We start from the raw sequence: 26,586 nt of genomic DNA on the forward strand, positions 1-26,586 counted from the left end.
AAGGATGTGGCACAGAACATGGGTGGTGTGTGCTGTCTTCTACAGGTCCAATAATGAGAGCAATAAGTGACTAAGGAATTGGTGATTCTCTAGCATTTGGTAAGATACATGTTCTGTTTCCTATCATACAGGTTTATATAGTTGCTAACTTTATAATATAGATACAGTTTTATTTTATCCAGTATCTTGCCTGTGCCATCCTGAACCCAAAGATCTTTCTAGGGGGTAAATGTATGAACTGTCGATATGATAGCTGCGGTGCCGCCTCAGTGACAGTGGCACTATGCGCCCCTGCCCATATCAGCACTGCTATCTATAAGAAAGCAGGCTGATGTGCGTGGGCAATGTATGTACGGTCTGACCGTTTCGACACCTGCAGCTGTCAATTTTGACAGCTGCATGGTGTCGATGCCCATACACCACAGCGGGAACCGAGCTGTCCCTGGCTGTGGCAGGTGCCAGCTTGGGGCTATGCTGGGGATCTCGCGTGAGTAGCAAGTTCCCGCGCGTGTGCGGAAGAGCCGGCCAGGAAGGAGACCGAGCGTGTCAGCACTGAGCTGATGCATCGTGTGCTCGGGGGATATCGCCAGAGCTTTCGCTCCCCCACTTTGGCAGACAAGATGTTCTTACATCTTGTCGATGTCCCTTCCTGCTTCGCTACAGTAATGAGGCAAAGCAGGAAGTGTATTATAGCGCACGATGCGTGCCGCTATAATGCATTTACCCCTAGGTTACCTAGCAAGCTCAGGCTCCATCCTCAGGTGTTTTGGACTTATTTATTTAGATGTAATGTATAGTGCTTCCACTTATACTGTACTCTGCATTCCAACTCAGTGTAGTAGACCAATACCTAGGGCGGGATGTAATGAAGTCCAAGTTCGGTGGCCGTGCGGGATACCGTCCGAACTCGAACAATTTTTTGTAAAGGGGCACTCATTTACAAGGCATAGTTTAGCCTTGTAAATGATTGCCCCTTTAAAAAACATTGAACTCCACCGAACTCTGACTTCATTACAACCCGCCCCAAATATTATGTGTTATGTGATGAACTGTGCAACTTCGGTATGGTAAAATGCATACAAATCATTCAGTGTATAAAGACATATTAGGTAGCAAGTCTTATTGCTCCTAAGTTCTGCACTACTGGAGTAAGGACATCGCATGTTACACATGTCATCTCCTGAAAAACACTATGGTCACTTACAGCCACACAGCAAGAATCAGGCAATACCAAAAGGAGAAAAACAGGCATAGGTAGAACTTTAGAATGTAAGCTCTCACGTGCAGGGCCTTCACCCCTCATGTGCTTCTCCCTCCTTTAGGCAATTTTCTACTCCATACTCCCTACAACAGCACCTAACCCTCAGTTTCTGTCACCCTGATGCTTATTTCAGTGTCTTGTACTGTAAGTCGCTGTTTCATTGTTTTGCTCATTTTCTATGTAATTTGTTAGGTGCTGCAAAACCCTTGTGGCGCCATATAAGGATAATAATAATACATAAAAAAACACTACTGCTATTATTTATAAAATTATTTACTGTAATTATGTATAATATGTTCGGATGGGACACTTACAACAGTACAGTAAGTACACGTGATGCTACTAACATGTACAGGAATGCCGATTCTGTATAAATATACATACTGTAGTAACACATTCCTCTCTACTGAATGCGTAGCCAGAGTTACGTAGAATCGTGGAAGGCATCACAAAGCTGTGACATAACAGCCGACTGTACATATCTCTATTTGCCTCTGCCAACCTCTCCCTGAGCAGAGCTGTAGCAGCAGATGTTGTGATTTCACTGGAGACACTTCAGTTCTCAGATGCCCATTGCATTACCTCACACATGTAATAGACAGAACGGAGGTGGCATCACTCTGATTAGAGTCTCTCTCCTGTGCAATTACTCAGCTGTCTGCAGTGGAGAATCACTTCCCTACCGACTCACATTAAACAAGGCATCAGACAGCAAACACAGGCAGCTCGACTGGTCAGATGGGAAATGTGTTATGCTGGTAATATAGTCTGCACATAAGCCACTCACATTGCTTAGTGGATTGCTCCAGAATGTAGGAGAATGATTAAATCATGGATGAGCAATGTCAAACCGTAAAGACAACAGTTCTCAATTAGGCTGGGGGCATAAAAACAGCTGTGTAGGTTGCATCTCTCGCCCCATTGTACAGCTCTACTGATGTAACAGACTCTATAGCTGGCTTGTAATGTGCCCTAATGGCTTTGATTAGGTAAGCACGCACTGCCATTTTAAACCCATGGCTTTTAGCAGGGGTCATAGAAATAAATGGGAAAAAAACCCATTCCACAGTCACCCCAATCTCTATATGATTAAGGAACCTATCTGAGGCTGTGTTTTCTCTCACCTTTTCAGTGCACTCGTGAGTTCCGCTGCTAGTTCACTGTCATTGTAAGCTCTCAGCTCAGACAAAGACAAGGCTGATCCCTCCACAGAATCCTGTGGGACAAAATACAAGACGTGGCATCATTCATGGTTAGACTGCACTGCATGCATGACTACCACAACAGACAGTAATGGGAAGATGTGTTTCCCATCTGAGACAATTAACGTAAAAATCAACACAAACGCAGCAAAAATATAATAACTGCTGTAAAATGAGAAAGTGTCAGCAGGTCCAGTGCATGAGTTTATAGTAAGCACTTATGTGGGCCAACAGGAAGATATGCAGTACATTCACGTTCAGTCAGTGAGTGGGTGGGGCCTGAGACCATCCCTTACATCTGGTAGGATGAGCATACCTCCCAACTATTAAATTAATAGAGTCGGGACCCTTGTGCGTCGCAGCCGCGTGCGACCAGGAAAGGGTGTGTGGCCTCGGGTGGGATGTGGCTTCTGTCTAGTGGGCATGGCCTCAAATCACGGACCCGTTTTTCAGCATTTTGGGGGCATTGCCAGCGCTCCCCGAGCAGGCCCCTGCTCACCTCCTAGCACTGAATACATGCTTTGCACATGTGCACGGCATGTATTCAGAGATCACGCACTGCTTTGGAGACTAATAGTTGGGACAGCAGGACAATGTACAAATAGCGGGACTGTCCCGCTGGAATCAGGAAAGTTGGGAGGTATAGGATGAATGGGAGGGGCCTAATGCCATCCTTTACCTCAGTGAGAGGGTTGCTGGGGCCTACGACCACATCTTACCTCTGGTAGAATGAGTGTGTGGGGCCTGATACCATCCCTTAAGCTGGGTACACATTCAGCAGCATAGTCCTCACTAGCAATATCGCAAGACTGAGCTGCATGCAGGTCTGATGGACAATGTTGCTGAGCGGGAGCACGCATCGTCAGCGACGTTCTGAGTACAAACTTGCCGATTTCAACAATTTGTCATTCTGATCCATCGGAACCGGGAAATCATTTAAAAATGTATTAATGTGTACTCAGCTTTACCTCAGTGAGACAGTGTGTGGGGCCTGAAACCATCCCTTTCCTCAGTGAGAGAGTGGGTGGGGCCTGATACCATCCTTTACCTTAGGGAGAATGAGTGTGTGAGGCTTGATACCATCCCTTACCGCAATGAGACAGTGGGCTGGGCTTGATGAATCACCTAACTCAGCATAGACTGCTTCATAAAAATATCAATATCTCTTTTTCCCTCATCATTAAATCATTTAATGTTAATTATTCTTTGTATATTGTTTGCATACAGACTGTAATATTAGCACCTGTACTGTACAGCTTGCACTTTATGAATAGGAAAAGAACCTGGTGTTTACGTGACCTAAGAGAAACACAGATAATAGCCATACTCACCTTTCCCATTTTGTCCTTGCTGCTGCTGCTGGTGGAGCTCAGTGACCTCATTCTCTGCTCTTTTTGCTCTTCTACTTCTGACTTGAGATGCTCAATGTGCACCAGGTAGGCCTGTTCCTGGGCATCCCGCGTGCTCAGTTTCAGCTCGATAGCCTTCTTCTCCTTCTCCAGCAGGTATAACTGCGCCTTGAGCTCAGCCATTTCCTCCTGACAACAATAGACAAGCACAAGGTCAGTTCCGGATCACAGCACCAAGTGAAAACCTTAAACGTTACCAGAGAGACCCTCCTATCTACAGCATTCATTATACCACCGAAACAGATTGCATTGTACCTCTATGCTACAATCATCCTAAGAGAGAAGGGGATGTAGTCACGATCCCGGCGGTCAGCATACCGACGCCGGGATCCCGGCCGCAAGAATGCCGGCAGGGGACCGAGAGCTATTCCCACTCGTGGCTGTCTACGACACCCACAGAGTGGGCATAGAACCTGTGGTGAGCCGGCAAGGGGATATTCTGGCGGCCGGAATCCCAAACCCAACTCGAGAGAAGGTAGCTTGTTAATCTGCAGAACCCAGAATGTGCTGGATATTGCAGCCTATAGCATCTTATATCATGCCAGACAGGGACAACAACATGGCAGCTTCTCATCTAGAAATTGGGGTACATGTGGTTGTACTGGTAACATACTATATAGTGCATTATCACTGATTTGTATGTAACATGGTACTCCTTTTTAGGATGTTAGTCATCAAATGAACTCATTCATTTTATAAAGTGCCTTGATTGTATCATTCTATAATGTCAGTTCTACATTATAAAGAGCTGCATGCCATCCCCGTTGTATTGGTTCTGCATACTTTTTGAAATATAGCTGAGCTTCCATTCGCTATATCAGGCCAATGCAGCTGTAATTATCAGTGAGTGGATTTTTTCAGGTGATTAACAATTTGGTCTATTAGTGCCTGTTTTGGGGGAGATTGGTTCATTTCACAGCTTCTCACCTTTCGGTCATTATCATTACAGACAACAAGGTGAAAAACTACAAACACAAACATTGATTGCTTGGGGTGAATGTAAGTAGAGCAATGAATTGGCATTAAGTGCCTTTCTATAATTAGAAAGATATAAATGGAGCACTTCTACAGATCGTGCATGGCTAGAGGCGTCTCTGGCTGGCACGAGTGTCAGTTCTGTGCCCTAGTGTCTGTTGGACGGCACTGGAAGAGTGATTACCTTGCAGTGAGATCACAGTGGGCCGGCTGCTCACCACTGATAAGGTGAGGGCAGTAAGCAGAACTTGTAGTGTGGTTATCTTGATACTCGCTTGATAATTGAGAATGGATTTTAGCGATCAAGATAGCTAAGTACATACCTGAAGGAAAGACACCCCAGTGGGTTTTATAAACCCTCTCTTTTTTGCATCACATAATTCACTGAGAATCCATATCAGCTTCTGTAGCCCAAAGGAGAAAAATACTAAATGCAATTTCTTAAAAGCAGTTTTATGCACCTTTATTCATTTTCCTTCCATCCGCCTGCCTGGTGTGTGAGTCTCCCCGTCCGCAGAAGAGATCCTATTTGTCAGTGTGCCAAATGCTTTTATTACAAATGTACTTTCATCAGTGAATTCCTGCAGCACGAGTCCCTGGGGAGCAGGGAGATTACAGCCTGTACCTTAGCTTTTGTCATGGTGTCGCTCACAAGATATTTTTTTCTGTCAGATCGCCAAGGTAAAGTAATGACACATTTAACCTACCTGATAGAGGCAGCTATGTAAAAAAATCACAGCACAGGGCTATTTGCCAGATAGGTTTCAATAAAATGGGTACATCAAAAACCAAATGCTAATGATGTAAAAAAGCTACATACCATCAGCTCTCCATTCACAATGCACCTAACTGGCAGCTATATTTTCACAATAGACAGCTACATATTTCCAAGACCACTGTTTGCAGCTTGAATTGTCTCTGCAACAGCTGTAACCAGCCCTGGCCCTGGAACAGGAGAACGCTGAACCATTGTCCTGAATGAAATGCTATCCTCAGAAAACTAAGCGTGGGCATTTATTAAATGCTATTAAATAAACATCTCTTACAAGACATGCTTAAAACCCAGGCTCTATTAGAGGCGGGAGGCTTGCTAAAACAAACAGGATAAACAGCTACGATTAGGCAGTATTACAGCTGCTGTAAATTTTCATTTGAGATTACGGGATGAGGAGGGCAGGCTGACATGCATGGCGTTTATTACTAACCGTGTATAAAACACCCTGTAGACTGGCACAGACAGCAAAAGCCCACTCACTTTTAATTGGCGGCACATTAATAACCTGCCTAGCCATTGCAGATTTACTAAGTAAAGTATTAAAGCGGATGCTAACATTTACCCAACAAAATAGAAGGGGACAGCATACTACGTCAAAAGAACAACTAAAAACTAAACAAAAATAACTCCTAGGTAATACATTACTGCACTGTAATGGAAAGCAAACCAAGGTAACTTATAAAGAAATTCTAACTGCTTGAGTTAGTCCTCCATTCACGTGCAAGTGATTTACAGGGTGTAGTCAATGGGTATTTATATGAGACCAAGTTTGGCTGCAGAGCTCAGGTCAAGGTAACCAGCAGAATAGATGCAACTTGTTGCTGTATTTTGGTGATAGTGTCTGAATGGGTTCAGTATGAATGACCGCCGGACGGGATTACGGTCACAATACTGACACCTTAATCCCGATCGGTGACCCGGACCTAACCCTAACCCACACGCTGTACTTGCGGTCGGGATGCCGGCTGTCGGAAATCCGGCGTCAGTCTCCTTACCCGTTGGGATTCTGCCGTCGGCATTTTCACTTGTAAGAAAAAATAAGAATTTACTTACCGATAATTCTATTTCTCGTAGTCCGTAGTGGATGCTGGGGACTCCGTCAGGACCATGGGGAATAGCGGCTCCGCAGGAGATAGGGCACAAAAATAAAGCTTTAGGATTAGGTGGTGTGTACTGGCTCCTCCCCCTATGACCCTCCTCCAAGCCTCAGTTAGGATACTGTGCCCGGACGAGCGTACACAATAAGGAAGGATATTGAATCCCGGGTAAGACTCATACCAGCCACACCAATCACACCGTATAACTTGTGATCTGAACCCAGTTAACAGTATGACAAACGTAGGAGCCTCTGAACAGACGGCTCACAACAATAACAACCCGAATTTGTTTATAACAATAACTATGTACAAGTATTGCAGACAATCCGCACTTGGGATGGGCGCCCAGCATCCACTACGGACTACAAGAAATAGAATTATCGGTAAGTAAATTCTTATTTTCTCTAACGTCCTAAGTGGATGCTGGGGACTCCGTCAGGACCATGGGGATTATACCAAAGCTCCCAAACGGGCGGGAGAGTGCGGATGACTCTGCAGCACCGAATGAGAGAACTCAAGGTCCTCCTCAGCCAGGGTATCAAATTTGTAGAATTTTGCAAACGTGTTTGCCCCTGACCAAGTAGCAGCTCGGCAGAGTTGTAATGCCGAGACCCCCCGGGCATCCGCCCAGGATGAGCCCACTTTCCTTGTGGAATGGGCCTTGACAGATTTAGGTTGTGGCAAGCCTGCCACAGAATGTGCAAGTTGAATTGTGCTACAAATCCAACGAGCAATCGTCTGCTTAGAAGCAGGAGCACCCATCTTGTTGGGTGCATACAATATAAACAGTGAGTCAGACTTTCTGACTCCCGCCGTTCTTGAAATATATATTTTCAATGCCCGGACCACGTCCAACAACTTGGAATCCTCCAAATCGTTAGTAGCCGCAGGCACCACAATAGGCTGGTTCAGGTGAAACGCTGACACCACCTTAGGCAGAAAATGAGGACGCGTCCGCAGTTCTGCCCTGTCCGTATGGAAAATCAGATATGGGCTCTTATATGATAAAGCCGCCAATTCTGATACTCTCCTGGCTGAAGCCAGGGCCAGTAGCATGGTTACTTTCCATGTAAGATACTTCAACTCCACCGATTTGAGCGGCTCAAACCAATGGGATTTGAGAAAATCCAAGACTACATTAAGATCCCACGGTGCCACTGGGGGCACAACCGGGGGCTGTATATGTAGTACTCCTTTTACAAAAGTCTGGACTTCAGGAACTGAAGCCAATTCTTTCTGGAAGAAAATCGACAGGGCCGAAATTTGAACCTTAATGGACCCCAATTTGAGGCCCATAGACAATCCTGTTTGCAGGAAATGTAGGAATCGACCCAGTTGAAATTCCTCCGTGGGGGCCTTCCTGGCCTCACACCACGCAACATATTTTCTCCAAATGCGGTGATAATGTTGTGCAGTCACCTCCTTCCTGGCTTTTACCAGTGTAGGAATGACCTCTTCCGGAATGCCTTTTTTCCTTAGAATTCGGCGTTCAACCGCCATGCCGTCAAACGCAGCCGCGGTAAGTCTTGGAATAGACACGGTCCCTGCTGAAGCAGGTCCCGTCTTAGAGGTAGAGGCCACGGATCTTCCGTGAGCATCTCTTGAAGTTCCGGGTACCAAGTTCTTCTTGGCCAATCCGGAGCCACTAGTATCGTTCTTACTCCCTTTTGCCGTATAATTCTCAGTACTTTTGGTATGAGAGGCAGAGGAGGGAACACATACACTGACTGGAACACCCACGGTGTTACCAGAACGTCCACAGCTATTGCCTGAGGGTCTCTTGACCTGGCGCAATACCTGTCCAGTTTTTTGTTGAGGCGGGACGCCATCATATCCACCATTGGTTTTTCCCAACGGTTCACAATCATGTGGAAGACTTCTGGATGAAGTCCCCACTCTCCCGGGTGTAGATCGTGTCTGCTGAGGAAGTCTGCTTCCCAGTTGTCCACTCCCGGAATGAATACTGCTGACAGTGCTATCACATGATCTTCCGCCCAGCGAAGAATCCTTGCAGCTTCTGCCATTGCTGTCCTGCTTCTTGTGCCGCCCTGTCTGTTTACGTGGGCGACTGCCGTGATGTTGTCCGACTGGATCAACACCGGCTGACCCTGAAGCAGGGGTTTTGCCAGACTTAGAGCATTGTAAATCGCTCTTAGCTCCAGTATATTTATGTGAAGAGACATCTCCAGGCTTGACCATACTCCCTGGAAGTTTCTTCCCTGTGTGACCGCTCCCCAGCCTCTCAGACTGGCATCCGTGGTCACCAGGACCCAGTCCTGTATGCCGAATCTGCGGCCCTCTAACAGATGAGCACTCTGCAACCACCACAGAAGAGACACCCTTGTCCGTGGCGATAAGGTTATCCGCTGATGCATCTGCAGATGTGATCCGGACCATTTGTCCAGCAGATCCCACTGAAAAGTTCGTGCGTGGAATCTGCCGAATGGAATCGCTTCGTAAGAAGCCACCATCTTTCCCAGGACTCTTGTGCATTGATGCACAGACACTTTCCCTGGTTTTAGGAGGTTCCTGACAAGTTCGGATAACTCCCTGGCTTTCTCCTCCGGAAGAAACACCTTTTTCTGAACCGTGTCCAGAATCATTCCCAGGAACAGCAGACGTGTCGTCGGGGTCAACTGAGATTTTGGAAAATTCAGAATCCACCCGTGTTGTTGCAGCACTAGTCGGGTTAGTGCTACTCCGTCCTCCAGCTGTTCTCTGGACCTTGCCCTTATCAGGAGATCGTCCAAGTAAGGGATAATTAATACGCCTCTTCTTCGCAGAAGAATCATCATTTCGGCCATGACCTTGGTAAAGACCCGAGGTGCCGTGGACAATCCAAACGGCAGCGTCTGAAACTGATAATGACAGTTTTGCACCACGAACCTGAGGTACCCTTGATGTGAAGGGCAAATTGGGACATGCAGGTAAGCATCCTTTATGTCCAGGGACACCATAAAGTCCCCTTCTTCCAGATTCGCTATCACTGCTCTGAGTGACTCCATCTTGAACTTGAATTTTTGTATGTACGGGTTCAAAGATTTCAGATTTAGAATAGGTCTTACCGAGCCGTCCGGCTTCGGTACCACAAATAGCGTGGAGTAATACCCCTTTCCCTGTTGTAGGAGGGGTACCTTGACTATCACCTGCTGAGAAAACAGCTTGTGAATGGCTTCCAATACCGTCACCCTGTCTGAGGGAGACGTTGGCAAAGCAGACTTTAGGAACCGGCGAGGGGGAGACTTCTCGAATTCCAACCTGTAACCCTGAGATACTACCTGCAGAATCCAGGGGTCCACCTGTGAGCAAGCCCACTGTGCGCTGAAATTCTTGAGTCGACCCCCCACCGCTCCTGAGTCCGCTTGTAAGGCCCCAGCGTCATGCTGAGGGCTTTGCAGAACCCTGGGAGGGCTTCTGTTCCTGGGCAGGGGCTGCTTGCTGCCCTCTCTTACCCCTTCCTCTGCCCCGAGGCAGATATGACTGTCCTTTTGTCCGCTTGTTCTTATAGGACCGAAAGGACTGCGGCTGAAAAGACGGTGTCTTTTTCTGTTGGGAGGGGGTCTGAGGTAAAAAGGTGGATTTTCCGGCAGTTGCCGTGGCCACCAGATCCGATAGACCGACGCCAAATAATTCCTCCCCTTTATACGGCAATACTTCCATATGTCGTTTGGAATCCGCATCACCTGACCACTGTCGCGTCCATAAACTCCTTCTGGCAGATATGGACATCGCATTTACTCTCGATGCCAGAGTGCAAATATCTCTCTGAGCATCTCGCATATAAAGGAAAGCATCCTTTAATTGCTCTATAGTCAATAAAATACTGTCCCTATCCAGGGTATCAATATTTTCAGTCAGGGAATCCAACCAGACGACCCCAGCACTGCACATCCAGGCTGAGGCGATGGCTGGTCGCAGTATAACACCAGTATGTGTGTATATACCTTTTAGGGTAGTTTCCAGTCTCCTATCAGCTGGATCCCTGAGGGCGGCCGTATCAGGAGACGGTAACGCCACTTGTTTTGATAAGCGTGTGAGCGCCTTATCCACCCTAGGGGGTGTTTCCCAGCGCGCCCTAACCTCTGGCGGGAAAGGGTATAATGCTAATAACTTTTTTGAAATTAGCACTTTTCTATCTGGGTTAACCCACGCTTCATCACATACATCATTTAATTCCTCTGATTCAGGAAAAACTACAGGTAGTTTTTTCACCCCCCACATAATACCCATTTTTGTGGTACTTGCAGTATCAGAGATATGCAAAGCCTCCTTCATTGCCGTGATCATATAACGTGTGGCCCTACTTGAAAATACGTTTGTTTCATCACCGTCGACACTAGATTCAGTGTCTGTGTCTGGGTCTGTGTCGACCGACTGAGGTAAAGGGCGCTTTACAGCCCCTGACGGTGTCTGAGACGCCTGGGCAGGTACTAACTGGTTTGCCGGCCGTCTCATGTCGTCAACTGATTTTTGTAATGTGCTGACATTATCACGTAATTCCATAAACAAAGCCATCCATTCCGGTGTCGACTCCCTGGGGGGTGACATCACCATTATCGGCAATTGCTCTGCCTCCACACCAACATCGTCCTCATACATGTCGACACACACGTACCGACACACAGCAGACACACAGGGAATGCTCTTATCGAAGACAGGACCCCACTAGCCCTTTGGGGAGACAGAGGGAGAGTTTGCCAGCACACACCCAAGCGCTATAATATATATGGGAACAACCTTATATAAGTGTTGTTCCTTATAGCAGCTTAAATATATCAAAATATCGCCAAAAAATGCCCCCCCTCTCTGTTTTACCCTGTTTCTGTAGTGCAGTGCAGGGGAGAGTCCTGGGAGCCTTCCTCACAGCGGAGCTGAGCAGGAAAATGGCGCTGTGTGCTGAGGAGAATAAGCCCCGCCCCCTATTTCGGCGGGCTTTTCTCCCGGAGTTTTAGATATCTGGCATGGGTTAAATACATACATATAGCCTCAATGGCTATATGTGATGTATTCTTTTGCCATAAAGGTATTAAATATTGCTGCCCAGGGCGCCCCCAGCAGCGCCCTGCACCCTCCGTGACCGCTTGGTGTGAAGTGTGTGACAACAATGGCGCACAGCTGCAGTGCTGTGCGCTACCTTCATGAAGACTGAAGAGCCTTCTGCCGCCTGTTTCCGGACCTTCAATCTTCAGCATCTGTAAGGGGGGTCGGCGGCGCGGCTCCGGGACGAACCCCAGGGTGAGACCTGTGTTCCGACTCCCTCTGGAGCTAATGGTGTCCAGTAGCCTAAGAATCCAATCCATCCTGCACGCAAGTGAGTTGAAATTCTCTCCCCTAAGTCCCTCGATGCAGTGAGCCTGTTGCCAGCAGGACTCACTGAAAATAAAAAACCTAAAAACTTTTTCTAAGCAGCTCTTTAGGAGAGCCACCTAGATTGCACCCTGCTCGGACGGGCACAAAAACCTAACAGAGGCTTGGAGGAGGGTCATAGGGGGAGGAGCCAGTACACACCACCTAATCCTAAAGCTTTATTTTTGTGCCCTGTCTCCTGCGGAGCCGCTATTCCCCATGGTCCTGACGGAGTCCCCAGCATCCACTTAGGACGTTAGAGAAAACAATTTGTGTTCCCTAATGCACACTGAGTGAGTAATAATGCTACATAATAATCAGATAATACGGAGATCTTAGTTGCGTATATCTGCAGATATAGGGTTAAGCCCCCAGGCCGATCGACAAGGCTTCTCCGTCACTGGGGGTCCCTAATACTAGGTATGGGTCCGGGGTGCAGGACCTCATCATGCCGGAACAGGTCGGCTACCCCAGGTCAGCACACCGGTGAAAATTAATAAGGGTTAATAAGAAGCACAGAAGTGCTATATAAGTGAAGTGTGAATAAAAAACAAAAATACATACAAAGTGATAGGGAAAATCATGAGTGTTAATAAAGTGTTAGGGTGTGCCGACCTGAAGCCGCCCAGCCATACCGACACAGGGGCCACCGCAACCCACACCCACCCCATAAATAATTACATATATGTCTGGGTCTGAATGCCCAGTGTAAGGCTACATGATAATGGCTCCTACAGCATCTGAGAGCCAGCTTACCTGGAGACACCCCTGGCTTATCCAATGGCACTCTGGAGTCAGCAATCCCTCCTAAGGCATTTTCACTTGTGTCAGGATTCAGACATCATTATTCCGACTGCCAGGATCACGACAGCCGGCATTTTTACCGAATCCCGTCTGAATGGTTTACATTTCCAAAACCTACTTATGATAGGTAGAATGGCATGGGGCTATAGCAAAGTTATCAAACAGCAGCATCAGACAAATCACATCACTTAATGCATAACCATTTATTAGATTCCATGTGGCCTTTAAGGACCCTACACACCTAGCGACCCACCGCCGCGCTGCCCGACGGCCGATATGGAAGACGGGTGACCCGGCGGCCGGGGGAGTGACGTTTCTTCACTCCCCCCGTCACTCGGCTCCATAGCACTGCATGCTAATATGGACGAGATTGTCCATATTGGCCAGCATGTTTAAACGAGACGTCACCAGTGATGAACAAGTGTGGGGCCGCGCATCGTTCATCGCTGGTGCCTACACACAGAGATATGAACGGTATACCGTTCATTAATGAACGAGATCGTTCATATCTTTCACTGGCATCGGTCAGTGTGTAGGGCCTATTAGAATGTACTTCATTCATTTTAAATACCTATTCTCATTTGTATGAATAAAGGCTTTCCATAGCACAAGCCCTATTATGGATACAGGCATCAATCTGTCCACTTGTATTTTTTTTTTAAGTATGTATTTTATTACATATAATTGTTATTACATACTGCAGAAAAATAGCTTTTGGCTTTTTGGATTCTGAACCACAGAAAAGGGATTAGGTTTCGGATGGCAACTCGCACTATAATTGAAATCAGTTTACCAAACCCCCCACACAATCCTATCCGGCCCCAGGCCTCCCTACTCACGTAACACAGACAAACACTCTGCCAGAGAAATGGGCAAGGAAGAAAAGCTCCCTCCTTACCCCAAACACCAGGAGCCCACATCGTACAGTACACCAGCAACACAAAAGGCATTTGTACATGAAAACGTCTTCACTTTGTGCAACTTTACACATTTATGGCCAAGATTAAATCAGAATCTCTTTGAATTCTTATGGTAAAAGTCATTCGGGAGGCAGATTATTAATGGACAAGGATATAGAAAACTGCCACAATGTGATCATTTCCATTATTAAGGCTTGCAGGACTAGCTGTGTAATATGCTGCTAATAAGACTATATCATATACAACAGAATACAATAGCATAGTATATGTAACAGACTTCTCGGCACTTTTACAGTCCATTTTATAGGTATATATGGCCTAACCCAGATGTGGCAATAGCTGCTGGGGGCAATATCTGGACTGCTTCAGGCAGCATCACATCCCCATACAAACCTATAGGGGATGCAGCTGCGGTCTGCAATGGAGGGATTGCAGCAGGTATCAGAGATGCCTGATGTGCTCCCTCCTTCTTACACTGAGGTGTTACTTAATATGATGAGTTTTTATAGAACTGAGGTAGTTAGGTTCGTGTACTTCAGGCCTGGCCAACCCGTGGATCTCCAGCTATTGTAAAAAAAAACTACAGGTCCCATCATGCCTTGCCACAGTTTTGCTATTAGGGAATGCTAAAACTGTGGCAGGGCATGCTGGGATGTGTAGTTTGACAACATCTGGAGAGCCACAGGTTGGCCAGGACTGGTGTACTGGATCAGGGAAAATCATCTAGGTTTAAATGGTGCTAAAACAATGGTGATTGATTTTTAGAAGGAGTGACGACACCGTTAAGTAACCAGTGATGATACAGAAGGCCACCATTGAGATAGTGGAATCTTTTTAGTTTCCTGGAAGCATGGTCTCAAATGACCTTACGTGGTCTTCAAATAACACAGTTATATTAAGAAAGGCCCAGCAATGTATCTTTTTCTTATGATGGTTGAGGGTGGTAGGCGTGGGTAGAGACACCCTTGGGAATTTTTATTGTTGTACAATCGAGAGTTTTTGACATTTGGAATGATAACTAGGTTTGGCAATTGTACTGCAGGTGAGATAGGAGCACTTGAACGTCTTATTAAAAACAGCAGCTAAAATAGTCGGGGTACAGCTGCCTAGCATTCCTGAACTCTATGAGACCTGGGTCCTAAAAAGAGCACGTGGTATCATACGTTTAAAAGGTTTAGAGAATTTATGTCACGTACCAAGCGACTACATGATAGTTTCTTTCCATCAGCTAGTCATATGTTGAACCATAACACTGTTTAGTTTAAATATGTGTAAGGAATTGTACAGTACGTTCTTCTAACACTTGGCCATTCTCAGCACTAGTGTTGTACTTGTAATTTCATTTAACAATTCTTTTCTTGTTTAGTTTGATGACAAACTATTATTTTTATGTGCAGCTAACCTCCAAAAATCTGTGTTTTTAGGGATATAGCCGCAAATATACTATGATAATGGCCCCTAAGAAGCACTAGGTGCGGAAGCATATGGAGCTACAGCGTATAGTCACTAGGTGCAGCAGCATAGGAAGTTACAGTGTATGCACACCTGGCTAAGAGTCACTAGATGCGGCAGCATACAGAACTACGCAATACTCAGAATCAGGCCCATTGTGTCTGCATAGTACAACAACTACCTGACAGGTGCAGTACAGCAGACCTATGCTGACCACAGCCTGTCCCTGGTATAACAACCTATAGTAGACAACCCTGTAACATGGAGAACAGTTCAGCATAGCATTATGTAATGCTTGTTTACTATCGTGAAGAATAATTGCAGGTATAAACATCAGGAATGCACTCCAGAAGGGGAGCTTAATGTTACTGTCACTAGGTTGCACCAGTGTTTATAAAGGTGCCTTATACCGTTAACCTTTGTTGTTCTCTAATACCTCTTTCAGACTACCAGTTTCGAACATGGGTTATTGCACATGAACGTGCATAACCCGTGTTGCTGTGCGGTCTCAAAGGGCCCAGGGGAAATATCCTGGATCCAGCTAGATCAACCCCAGTAGCGACCGTGTTCAACCCTGGTCGCCGGGTCGATTAGACTCGCTTCCCGTTCACACTGAATGGATGATCATCTGATCTCCAAGCGGTGCCCCCGCACGTGTCATCGCTGACGTCACCAACCTGGCGAAATGCTGGACTGGAGACGACAGCGTAAAGGGGCCTGAGGCGGGTCGCACCTGGAAGCACCCGTGTACGGCTCCCAGTACGACCTGCCAATAGCTGTGTGAAAGGGGTACAGTATGACATTCTAAGTGCATAAAAAAGATCTGAGAGTGATTAATGTTGTATGGTTCTTTATAAATAGATCTGAAATAATAAGAATTTACTCACCGGTAATTCTGTTTCTCGTAGTCCGTAGTGGATGCTGGGAACTCCGTAAGGACCATGGGGAATAGCGGGCTCCGAAGGAGGCTGGGCACTCTAGAAAGATCTTAGACTACCTGGTGTGCACTGGCTCCTCCCACTATGACCCTCCTCCAAGCCTCAGTTAGGTACTGTGCCCGGACGAGCGTACACAATAAGGAAGGATTTTGAATCCCGGGTAAGACTCATACCAGCCACACCAATCACACCGTACAACTCGTGATATGAAACACAGTTAACAGTATGAAACAATAGAGCCTCTCAACAGATGGCTCAACAATAACCCGATTTAGTTAACAATAACCATGTACAAGTAATGCAGATAAACCGCACTTGGGATGGGCGCCCAGCATCCACTACGGACTACGAGAAACAGAATTACCGGTGAGTAAATTCTTATTTTCTCTAACGTCCTAGTGGATGCTGGGAACTCCGTAAGGACCATGGGGATTATACCAAAGCTCCCAAACGGGCGGGAGAGTGCGGATGACTCTGTAGCACCGAATGAGAGAACTCCAGGTCCTCCTCAGCCAGGGTATCAAATTTGTAGAATTTTGCAAACGTGTTTGCCCCTGACCAAGTAGCTGCTCGGCAAAGTTGTAAAGCCGAGACCCCTCGGGCAGCCGCCCAAGATGAGCCCACCTTCCTTGTGGAATGGGCATTGACAGATTTTGGCTGTGGCAGGCCTGCCACAGTATGTGCAAGCTGAATTGTACTACAAATCCAACGAGCAATAGTCTGCTTAGAAGCAGGAGCACCCAGCTTGTTGGGTGCATACAGGATAAACAGCGAGTCAGATTTTCTGACTCCAGCCGTCCTGGAAACATATATTTTCAGGGCACTGACAACGTCTAGCAACTTGGAGTCCTCCAAATCCTTAGTAGCCGCAGGCACCACAATAGGCTGGTTCAGGTGAAACGCTGACACCACCTTAGGGAGAAACTGGGGACGAGTCCTCAATTCTGCCCTATCCATATGGAAAATCAGATAAGGGCTTTTACATGATAAAGCCGCCAACTCTGACACTCGCCTGGCTGAAGCCAAGGCCAATAACATGACCACTTTCCACGTGAGATATTTCAGATCCACGGTTTTTAGTGGCTCAAACCAATGTGATTTTAAGAAACTCAACATCACGTTGAGATCCCAAGGTGCCACAGGAGGCACAAATGGGGGCTGAATATGCAGCACTCCTTTCACAAATGTCTGAACTTCAGGTACTGAAGCTAGTTCTTTTTGAAAGAAAATCGACAGAGCCGAGATCTGTACCTTAATGGAGCCCAATTTTAGTCCCATATTCACTCCTGCTCGCAGGAAATGCAGAAATCGACCTAGTTGAAATTCCTCTGTTGGGGCCTTTTTGGCCTCGCACCAAGCAACATATTTCCGCCATATGCGGTGATAATGCTTTGCCGTAACATCTTTCCTGGCTTTAATAAGCGTAGGAATGACTTCCTCCGGAATGCCCTTTTCCTTCAGGATCCGGCGTTCAACCGCCATGCCGTCAAACGCAGCCGCGGTAAGTCTTGGAACAGACAGGGGCCCTGCTGCAGCAGGTCCTGTCTGAGCGGCAGAGACCACGGGTCCTCTGAGATCATCTCTTGAAGTTCCGGGTACCACGCTCTTCTCGGCCAATCCGGAACCACGAGAATTGTGTTTACTCCTCGCTTTCTTATTATTCTCAATACCTTTGGTATGAGAGGTAGAGGAGGGAACACATAAACTGACCGGTACACCCACGGTGTCACTAGAGCGTCCACAGCTATCGCCTGAGGGTCTCTTGACCTGGCGCAATACTTCTCTAGTTTTTTGTTTAGGCGGGACGCCATCATGTCCACCTGTGGACGACCCCATTGATTTACAATCATTTGGAAGACTTCTGGATGAAGTCCCCACTCTCCCGGGTGGAGGTCGTGCCTGCTGAGAAAGTCTGCTTCCCAGTTGTCCACTCCCGGGATGAACACTGCTGACAGTGCTAGTACATGATTCTCCGCCCATCGGAGAATTTTTGTGGCTTCTGCCATCGCCATCCTGCTTCTTGTGCCGCCCTGTCGATTCACATGGGCGACTGCCGTGATGTTGTCTGACTGGATCAGCACCGGCTGGTGTAGGAGCAGGGATTTTGCTTGACTTAGGGCATTGTAAATGGCCCTTAGTTCCAGAATATTTATGTGAAGGGCAGTCTCCTGACTTGACCATAGTCCTTGGAAATTTCTTCCCTTTGTGACTGCCCCCCAGCCTCGTAGGCTGGCATCCGTGGTCACCAGGACCCAGTCCTGTATGCCGAATCTGCGGCCCTCCAGAAGATGAGCACTGTGCAGCCACCACAGAAGAGACACCCTGGTTCGTGGAGACAGGGTTATTAAACGATGCATCTGAAGATGCGATCCGGACCACTTGTCCAACAGGTCCCACTGAAAAATCCTGGTATGGAACCTGCCGAATGGAATTGCTTCGTAAGAAGCTACCATCTTTCCCAGGACCCGCGTGCAGTGATGCACCGATACCTGTTTTGGTTTTAGGAGGTCTCTGACTAGAGAAGACAACTCCCTGGCTTTCTCCTTCGGGAGAAACACTTTTTTCTGGGCCGTGTCCAGAATCATTCCCAGGAACATTAGACGTGTCGTGGGGACCAGCTGTGACTTTGGGATATTCAGAATCCAGCCGTGCTGGCTCAGCACTTCCTGAGATAGTGCTACTCCCACTAACAACTGTTCCTTGGATCGTGCCTTTATTAGGAGATCGTCCAAGTATGGGATAATTAAAACTCCCTTTTTTCGAAGGAGTATCATCATTTCCGCCATAACCTTGGTAAATACCCTTGGTGCCGTGGAGAGTCCAAACGGCAGCGTCTGGAATTGGTAATGGCAGTCCTGTACCACAAATCTGAGGTACTCCTGGTGAGAATTGTAAATGGGGACATGCAGGTAAGCATCCTTGATGTCCAGGGATACCATGTAATCCCCCTCGTCCAGGCTTGCAATAACCGCCCTGAGCGATTCCATCTTGAACTTGAATTTTTTTATGTATGTGTTCAAGGATTTCAAATTTAAAATGGGTCTCACCGAACCGTCCGGTTTCGGCACCACAAATAGTGTGGAATAGTAACCCCGGCCTTGTTGAAGTAGGGGTACCTTGATTATCACCTGCTGGGAATACAGCTTGTGAATCGCTGCTAGCACCGCCTCCCTGTCTGAGGGAGCAATCGGCAAGGCGGATTTTAGGAAACGGCGGGGTGGAGTCGCCTCGAATTCCAGCCTGTATCCCTGAGATACTATTTGAAGGATCCAGGGATCCACCTGTGAGCGGGCCCACTGATCGCTGAAATTCCTGAGGCGGGCCCCCACCGTACCTGGCTCCGCCTGTGAAGCCCCACCGTCATGCGGCGGACTTGGAAGAGGAAGCGGGGGAGGACTTTTGTTCCTGGGAACCTGCTGTTTGCTGCAGCCTTTTTCCCCTGCCTCTGCCTCTTGACAGAAAAGACCCTCCTTTTCCCCGCTTGTTTTTCTGGGACCGAAAGGACTGAACCTGATAAAATGGCGCCTTCTTAGGCTGTGAGGGGACATGGGGTAAAAATGCTGACTTCCCAGACGTTGCTGTGGAAACTAGGTCGGAGAGACCATCCCCAAATAATTCCTCCCCCTTATAAGGCAAGACTTCCATGTGCCTTTTGGAATCTGCATCTCCAGTCCACTGGCGAGTCCATAAGCATCTCCTAGCAGAGATAGATAATGCACTTATTTTAGATGCCAGCCGGCAGATTTCCCTCTGTGCATCTCTCATGTATAAGACTGAGTCTTTTATATGGTCAATTGTTAGCAGGATCGTGTCTCTGTCTAACGTGTCAATATTTTCTGACAGTTTATCTGACCACGCAGCGGCAGCACTGCACATCCATGCTGACGCAATAGCTGGTCTGAGTATAATGCCTGAGTGTGTATATACAGACTTCAGGATCGCCTCCTGCTTTCTATCAGCAGGTTCCTTAAGGGCGGCCGTATCCTGGGACGGTAGTGCCACCTTTTTAGACAAACGTGTGAGCGCTTTATCCACCCTCGGGGGTGTTTCCCAACGTAACCTATCCTCTGGCGGGAAAGGGAACGCCATTAGTAGCTTCTTAGGAATTACCAATTTCTTATCAGGGGAAGCCCACGCTTCTTCACACACTTCATTTAATTCATCTGACGGGGGAAAAACTACAGGTAGTTTTTTCTCCCCAAACATAATACCCTTTTTTGTGGTACCTGGATGTAAATCAGAAATATTTAACACCTCTTTCATTGCCTCAATCATGCAGTGAATGGCCTTAACGGGCATTAAATTTGACTCATCGTCGTCGACACTGGTGTCAGTATCCGTGTCGACATCTACTTGTGCCACCTGAGATAACGGGCGTTTCAGATCCCCTGATGACTTTTGAGACACCTGGACAGGCACGAGCTGAAGACTCGGCTGTCCCACAGTCGGCATGTCGTCAAATTTTTTATGTAAGGAGTCTATACGTGCACTCATTTCCTGCCATAATACCATCCACTCAGGTGTCTGACCCCCAGGGGGTGACATCCCTGCTAAAGGCATCTGCTCCCCCTCCACATCATTATCCTCCTCAAACATGTCGACACAGCCGTACCGACACACTCCACACACACAGGGAATGCTCAAACAGAGGACAGGACCCACAAAAGCCCTTTGGGGGGACAGAGTAAGAGTATGCCAGCACACACCAGAGCGCTATATATATACAGGGACTAACTGAGTTATGTCCCTAATAGCTGCTTTTTATATAATATACTGTATACAGTGCCAATTTTAATGCCCCCCCTCTCTTTTCCCTCTTACTGTACTGTAGAATTGCAGGGAAGAGCCAGGGAGCTTCCTTCCAGCCGAGCTGTGAGGGAAAAATGGCGCCAGTGTGCTGAGGAGATAGGCTCCGCCCCTTTTTCGCGGCCTATTCTCCCGCTTTTTATGGGATTCTGGCAGGGGTATTTACCTCATATATAGCCCCAGGGGCTATATATTGAGGTATTTTAGCCAGCCAAGGTGTTTTTATTGCTGCCTCAGGGCGCCCCCCTCAGCGCCCTGCACCCTCAGTGACCGGAGTGTGAAGTGTGTATGAGGAGCAATGGCGCACAGCTGCAGTGCTGTGCGCTACCTTGGTGAAGACAGGATGTCTTCATGCCGCCGATTTTCCGGACCATCTTCTTGCTTCTGGCTCTGTAAAGGGGACGGCGGCGCGGCTCCGGGACCGAACATCAAGGCTGGGCCTGCGGTCGATCCCTCTGGAGCTAATGGTGTCCAGTAGCCTAAGAAGCCCAATCCGGCTGCAAGCAGGCGAGTTCGCTTCTTCTCCCCTTAGTCCCTCGCTGCAGTGAGCCTGTTGCCAGCAGGTCTCACTGAAAATAACAAATTCTAAGACTATAACTTTCTAAGAGCTCAGGAGAGCCCCTAGTGTGCATCCAACCTCGGCCGGGCACGAAATCTAACTGAGGCTTGGAGGAGGGTCATAGTGGGAGGAGCCAGTGCACACCAGGTAGTCTAAGATCTTTCTAGAGTGCCCAGCCTCCTTCGGAGCCCGCTATTCCCCATGGTCCTTACGGAGTTCCCAGCATCCACTAGGACGTTAGAGAAAGTGCTAATACCATCTAACTTGACATATTTTAATTATACATTCTACTTGCAATACCTGTTGTAACTGGGGTCCATATATGCATCATTCTTACCCTTCATCGCAGCACCCATACCCGAACGTTCCATCATTTATACATGCAATACCGTGGACACAGTAAGGGAACCTGTTATAATTACTACTATAAGTAGTATACACATCCTTAAGAGAATAGAGCCTCCCGAAGCTCCCTTCATCCTTGAGTAAGAATAAAATGTGTGTGTGATATATGCAAATGCCGAATGCTGGCTACACAGGCAGATTGATCCATGCTCCTGGGTGGCATCCTACATCACTGCTTCCTGCAGAGTAGCTGTAGGAGCAAATAGCATACAGAGATGTTCTATGTCCTTTCCCAAACATAGAGAACATGGGGTAACAGTGGTGTTTAAAGCGCATGCATAGTGCTATGGGTACTGTGTAAAATGTCCATTAGCTGCATCGTACAGTTTCATCTTTAGACTGAACAAAGGACATAAACAGTAGTAGATGGGACAAATAGTGACTCCGATCCAGCATCAAACACTACTAAAGACAAATTAGTGGAGATATAACATGATAAATACCTAAAACACACTAAGGGGGATATCCAATTATCCGCGGTACATTACCGCGGGTAATGATATCACCCCCAGGGCTATCCTGTTAGCCCCGATAAGCCAGCAAGAGCTGCGGCTTATCGGGGGGTTTCTGTACTGCATCGGGTGCCGGCTTCTGACAGCTTCCGATGCAGTTCTCCACCTCCTGCTCCCCCGGGGCAGAGGAAGAGGTAGGGGATGCCGGTCACAGCGCTGTCCCAGATTCCCCTCCGGGGGTCCCAGCACTGAGTGCCGGCTCCTGAGCTGCTATTGGGGATTTTGTTTCACCTGCGGGTGAAACCAAGTCCCCAGAAACAACCCTGTTTTGAAGCGAAAACGGGGCTGTTTCTCATATAAACACACAGGTTTCACTGAAGCTGTGTGTTTCTGGGCGGAAAGCTGGGGTTTTTTTTTATGGACGATCCTAATTGGATAGCCTGTAAAAAAACATTAGTAAAACATTGAAAAACAGTGCGAAAAACGTCTCCTGTAATAGGATACTGCCGTTAGGTTAGTAAGTTTGAATGATCTTCAGCAGCTTTCCCAGTTGCAGTAGAATTTGTCGCTGTTCAGAATGTCAGCATTCAAAAACTCGACATGGACAGGAGGTCAAAATGTCAAGTGTCGACAATTACAATCAAAATTTTTAGAATGAGGACCACAATGTTTTCCATTCCAGAGAGGAGTATGCCCAGGGGTTAAAGTGGGGGGACGGGGGGGGGGGACGGGGTGGAGCAGAGTTCCACCACCTCTAATGGTAGGTGGAACTTGTTCCACCTCCTCCATGGACCTGTACAGTAATTCCAACAGAAAAGCCTGCCCCACAACCCACGTCAATAGATGATGCAGGTGACACTAGTGTCACTGATGAGCTGCAGCCACCTCCTCCTTTCTCAGGCCCTGGCAGCTTCATGGTCCTCCTCAACCTGTGGCCCACCCCTCGAGGAGGAGCATGCCCTGTGCATGCTGAAAACAAGGTGAGAGGGGGCTGGGGGGACATAGAGAGACGGGAAGATGATGGAGAGATATAGGGCATGGAGTTGCTGCAGTGACAGAGGCAGAGATTTGTATAAGGGGCACTACTGTGGGCATTATGTGTATAAGAGGCACTACAGTGTGCATTATATGTATAAGCGGCACTTCTGTGGGCCTTATGTGTACAAGCGGTACTTCTGTGGGCACTGTGTGTATAAGTGGCACTTCTGTGGGCATTATGTATAAGGGGCACCACTACTGTGGGCATTATGTGTATAAGCAGCATTACTACTGTGGGCATTGGCACTACTGTGGGCATTGTGTATAAATGGCACTACTGTGTGGCATAACGTGTATAAGGGATACCACTGTGTAGTGTAACATAAATAAGGGGCATTACCAAATGATGCAACATGAATAAGGGCCACTACTGAGTGACAATATGAATAAAAGGCATTACTAGGTGGTGTAATATGAATCAGGGGCACTATGTGCGGTGTAATGTGAATAAGATTTTGATACTATATGGCAACATTTGAATTGGGGGTACTATTGTGTGACAATGACCTGTCCTTGTGAGACCACTGTGCATTTATAACGTATGGGAGATAAATTTATAGATTGCAGGGGGTTGCAAAAAACCTTAGTTCTGCCCAGGATCCGTTTAATGGGGGGGCAGGTGGCGGAGGATATGAGTTTCACCGCCTCTCCAGGACCAATTTAAACCCTTAGTATGCCTGATGCTAATCCTAACCGCAGCCTACACATAAACCTAATCCTAAAGTCATCCAAAAATCGTTTGTCAACATTTTCTTGCCAATATTCACAATGTGGACATTACATGATTGTTGACATATTGAATGACAACATTCAGAACATGTCGATAATCTGAACATATACAGTTTACCCCATTTGTAGCAAGGAAGGTACCAACTGATGAGAGGTAATATGTTATCCCCTCTACCTCATTATCCCACTCTCCTCTTCTATCCCACTATTCTTTAACAGGAGTAGTAAGGACATAAACAATTGCCATTTTTCCATGCCAGCTGGCTCAGTATGGTCTCTTACAATGCCCACCAGGGGCCAGTCTGCCTGTGAAACTTCTTATGTGAGATCAAATCATTTCAGCTTCATTTTTCATTATCAAGTTGTTATGCTTTGGCTAGAACATTAAGATTTATGTAGGAATTACCATAGTTTAATTAATAGTGTAATTATTTAAGTAAAGCACAAAATTATGACTCTGAATACATTAACACCAATGACTGCAATAAATCTACTTTGATGACGATTGTGGTAGTGATGATTAATACAAAGAAAACTTGTTTTATCTGTTGCTTGTTCTTCTGAATGAGACAATGCAGAATAAGAGAACGGCTGATGAATGGAATGTGTGCGGCACAATACAGGCAGGTGCACAGCGAAGCTGAGAGCTATCAGCTGTAGAGTTCTGCACAGGGGCTGCATCATTTTCCTACTTATCACCATCTAAAGGAAAACCCTTCCTAATCACACAATAACTATGACGACGAATGTTCATTGTGTAACTGTGCAAGTTATAATTCACAGAACAAAAATCTGCAATTTGTATTGTAATCAATCAGTCCTGCACATGCCGCATGTAGTACTGAAAGCTTATGATGCATAAACGACAGATATTACTATGTGAGTAAAACACACCCATCACCTACAGTATATATGGACAGGCTGTGTTCTCAGGTCCCGGCCAGCCGGGTCCCCTGGTCTCCTCATTGGCTGTTCTTCCCCCACGTATGGCTGCTGCCACCATAACTTCTGCGTATGACCAGAAGCTCGTTAAAGCCAGAGCGCGATAATTTCCTGTGCGCGTCTGCCCGCACACAGCGTTCATTGAAGTCCTCCAGTCCTTTTAGCTCCGACTCCACTAGCTACCGTGCAGTCAGTCTCCTCACTTGTTTGTGCCGCTACTGAGTGCCGGGCATCGACTGAGGAGCCGGCTGGTAAGTTTACTGTGGTGGGACAGCAGCTCCTGAGTGGGCACTTGGGAAGTGGGACAGCGGGCGTGTGAGTGTGTGGTAAGAGACAGCGGCCGCAGGAGTGGGCTGGGTAGTAAGAAACTGCTAGGTGAGTGCTGGAGTAAAATTATCCATATAATACCAATGGGTACTATTAATGTAGCAGGAGGTATTTTTGTTTTCCATCCTCTTATTTAAGTGAAGACACAGGATGAATAAATTATTGTAATATATTGTGTTATATATTACAATAAATTATTTTCCCTGTGTCTTCATTTAAATAAGATGATGGTAAACCAGGAGTCATTGTTATTTATTAGTCATCTCTTGCAACATTAATAGTACCTGGTTCTTTGAACGGGTTCAGTATGATTTGCCAATGGATGGGATGCCAGCTGTCAGTATACCGACAGCGGCATCCCGTCCATCGGAATCCCAACAGCCCCCCCCATTAAGCCCCCTAACCCTCCCCTGCTCTACCTGGCACAAAGTGTATAATGTGCTCTACCGGACGCAAAGTGTATAATGTGCTCTACCTGACGCAAAGTGTATAACGTGCTCTACCTGGTGCAATGTGTATAATGTGCTCTACCTGACGCAAAGTGTATAATGTGCTCTACCTGACGCAAGTGTATAACGTGCTCTACCTGACGCAAAGTGTATAACGTGCTCTACATGGCGCAATGTGTATAACGTGCTCTACCTGGCGCAATGTGTATAACGTGCTCTACCTGAGGCAAAGTGTATAACGTGCTCTACCTGACGCAATGTGTCTAACGTGCTCTACCTGGCGCAAAGTTTATAACGTGCTCTGCCTGACGAAAAGTGTAGAACTTGCTCTACCTGGTGCAGTGTGTATAGGAGGTTCTACCTGGTGCAATATGTATAATGTGCTTTACCTGGTGCATTGTGTATAATGTGCTTTACCTGGTGCATTGTGTATAATGTGCTCTGCCTGGCGCAAAGTGTATAGTGTGCTTTACCTGGTGCAGTGTGTATAATGTGCTCTGCCTGGCGCAAAGTGTAGACCGTGCTCTATCTGGCGGAATATGTATAACGTGCTCTACCTGGCGCAGGGTGTATAGGAGGTTCTACCTGGTGCAATGTATATAAGCGGCACTACTGTGTGGTGTAATGTGAATTGGCACTATTTGGCCATGCCCCTTCCACACAAAGCCACGACCCTAAAATTTTGTGGCGCGCACTTTCC

The 26,586-nt window shown here is 47.0% G+C and overlaps 1 protein-coding gene and 1 long non-coding RNA gene across 7 annotated transcripts in view; one reads left to right on the forward strand and one right to left on the reverse strand.

The window, feature by feature from the left end:
- LOC135062539 (uncharacterized) overlaps positions 1 to 26,586 on the forward strand; it is a 72,559-nt gene that overhangs the window by 43,635 nt on the left and 2,338 nt on the right. The window lies entirely within an intron of this gene.
- MCC (MCC regulator of WNT signaling pathway) overlaps positions 1 to 26,586 on the reverse strand; it is a 652,269-nt gene that overhangs the window by 27,937 nt on the left and 597,746 nt on the right. For all 5 annotated transcript variants that reach the window (XM_063964137.1, XM_063964138.1, XM_063964139.1 and 2 more), the window contains 2 exons: positions 3,795 to 4,001; positions 2,386 to 2,477 (listed from right to left, as the gene is read on the reverse strand). In XM_063964137.1, coding sequence (XP_063820207.1) covers positions 2,386 to 2,477; positions 3,795 to 4,001 — 299 coding nt within the window. The remainder of the gene's footprint in view (positions 1 to 2,385; positions 2,478 to 3,794; positions 4,002 to 26,586) is intronic.

The sequence above is a fragment of the Pseudophryne corroboree genome, chromosome 1 (assembly GCF_028390025.1).
Source record: "Pseudophryne corroboree isolate aPseCor3 chromosome 1, aPseCor3.hap2, whole genome shotgun sequence".
Lineage (NCBI taxonomy): Eukaryota > Metazoa > Chordata > Amphibia > Anura > Myobatrachidae > Pseudophryne > Pseudophryne corroboree.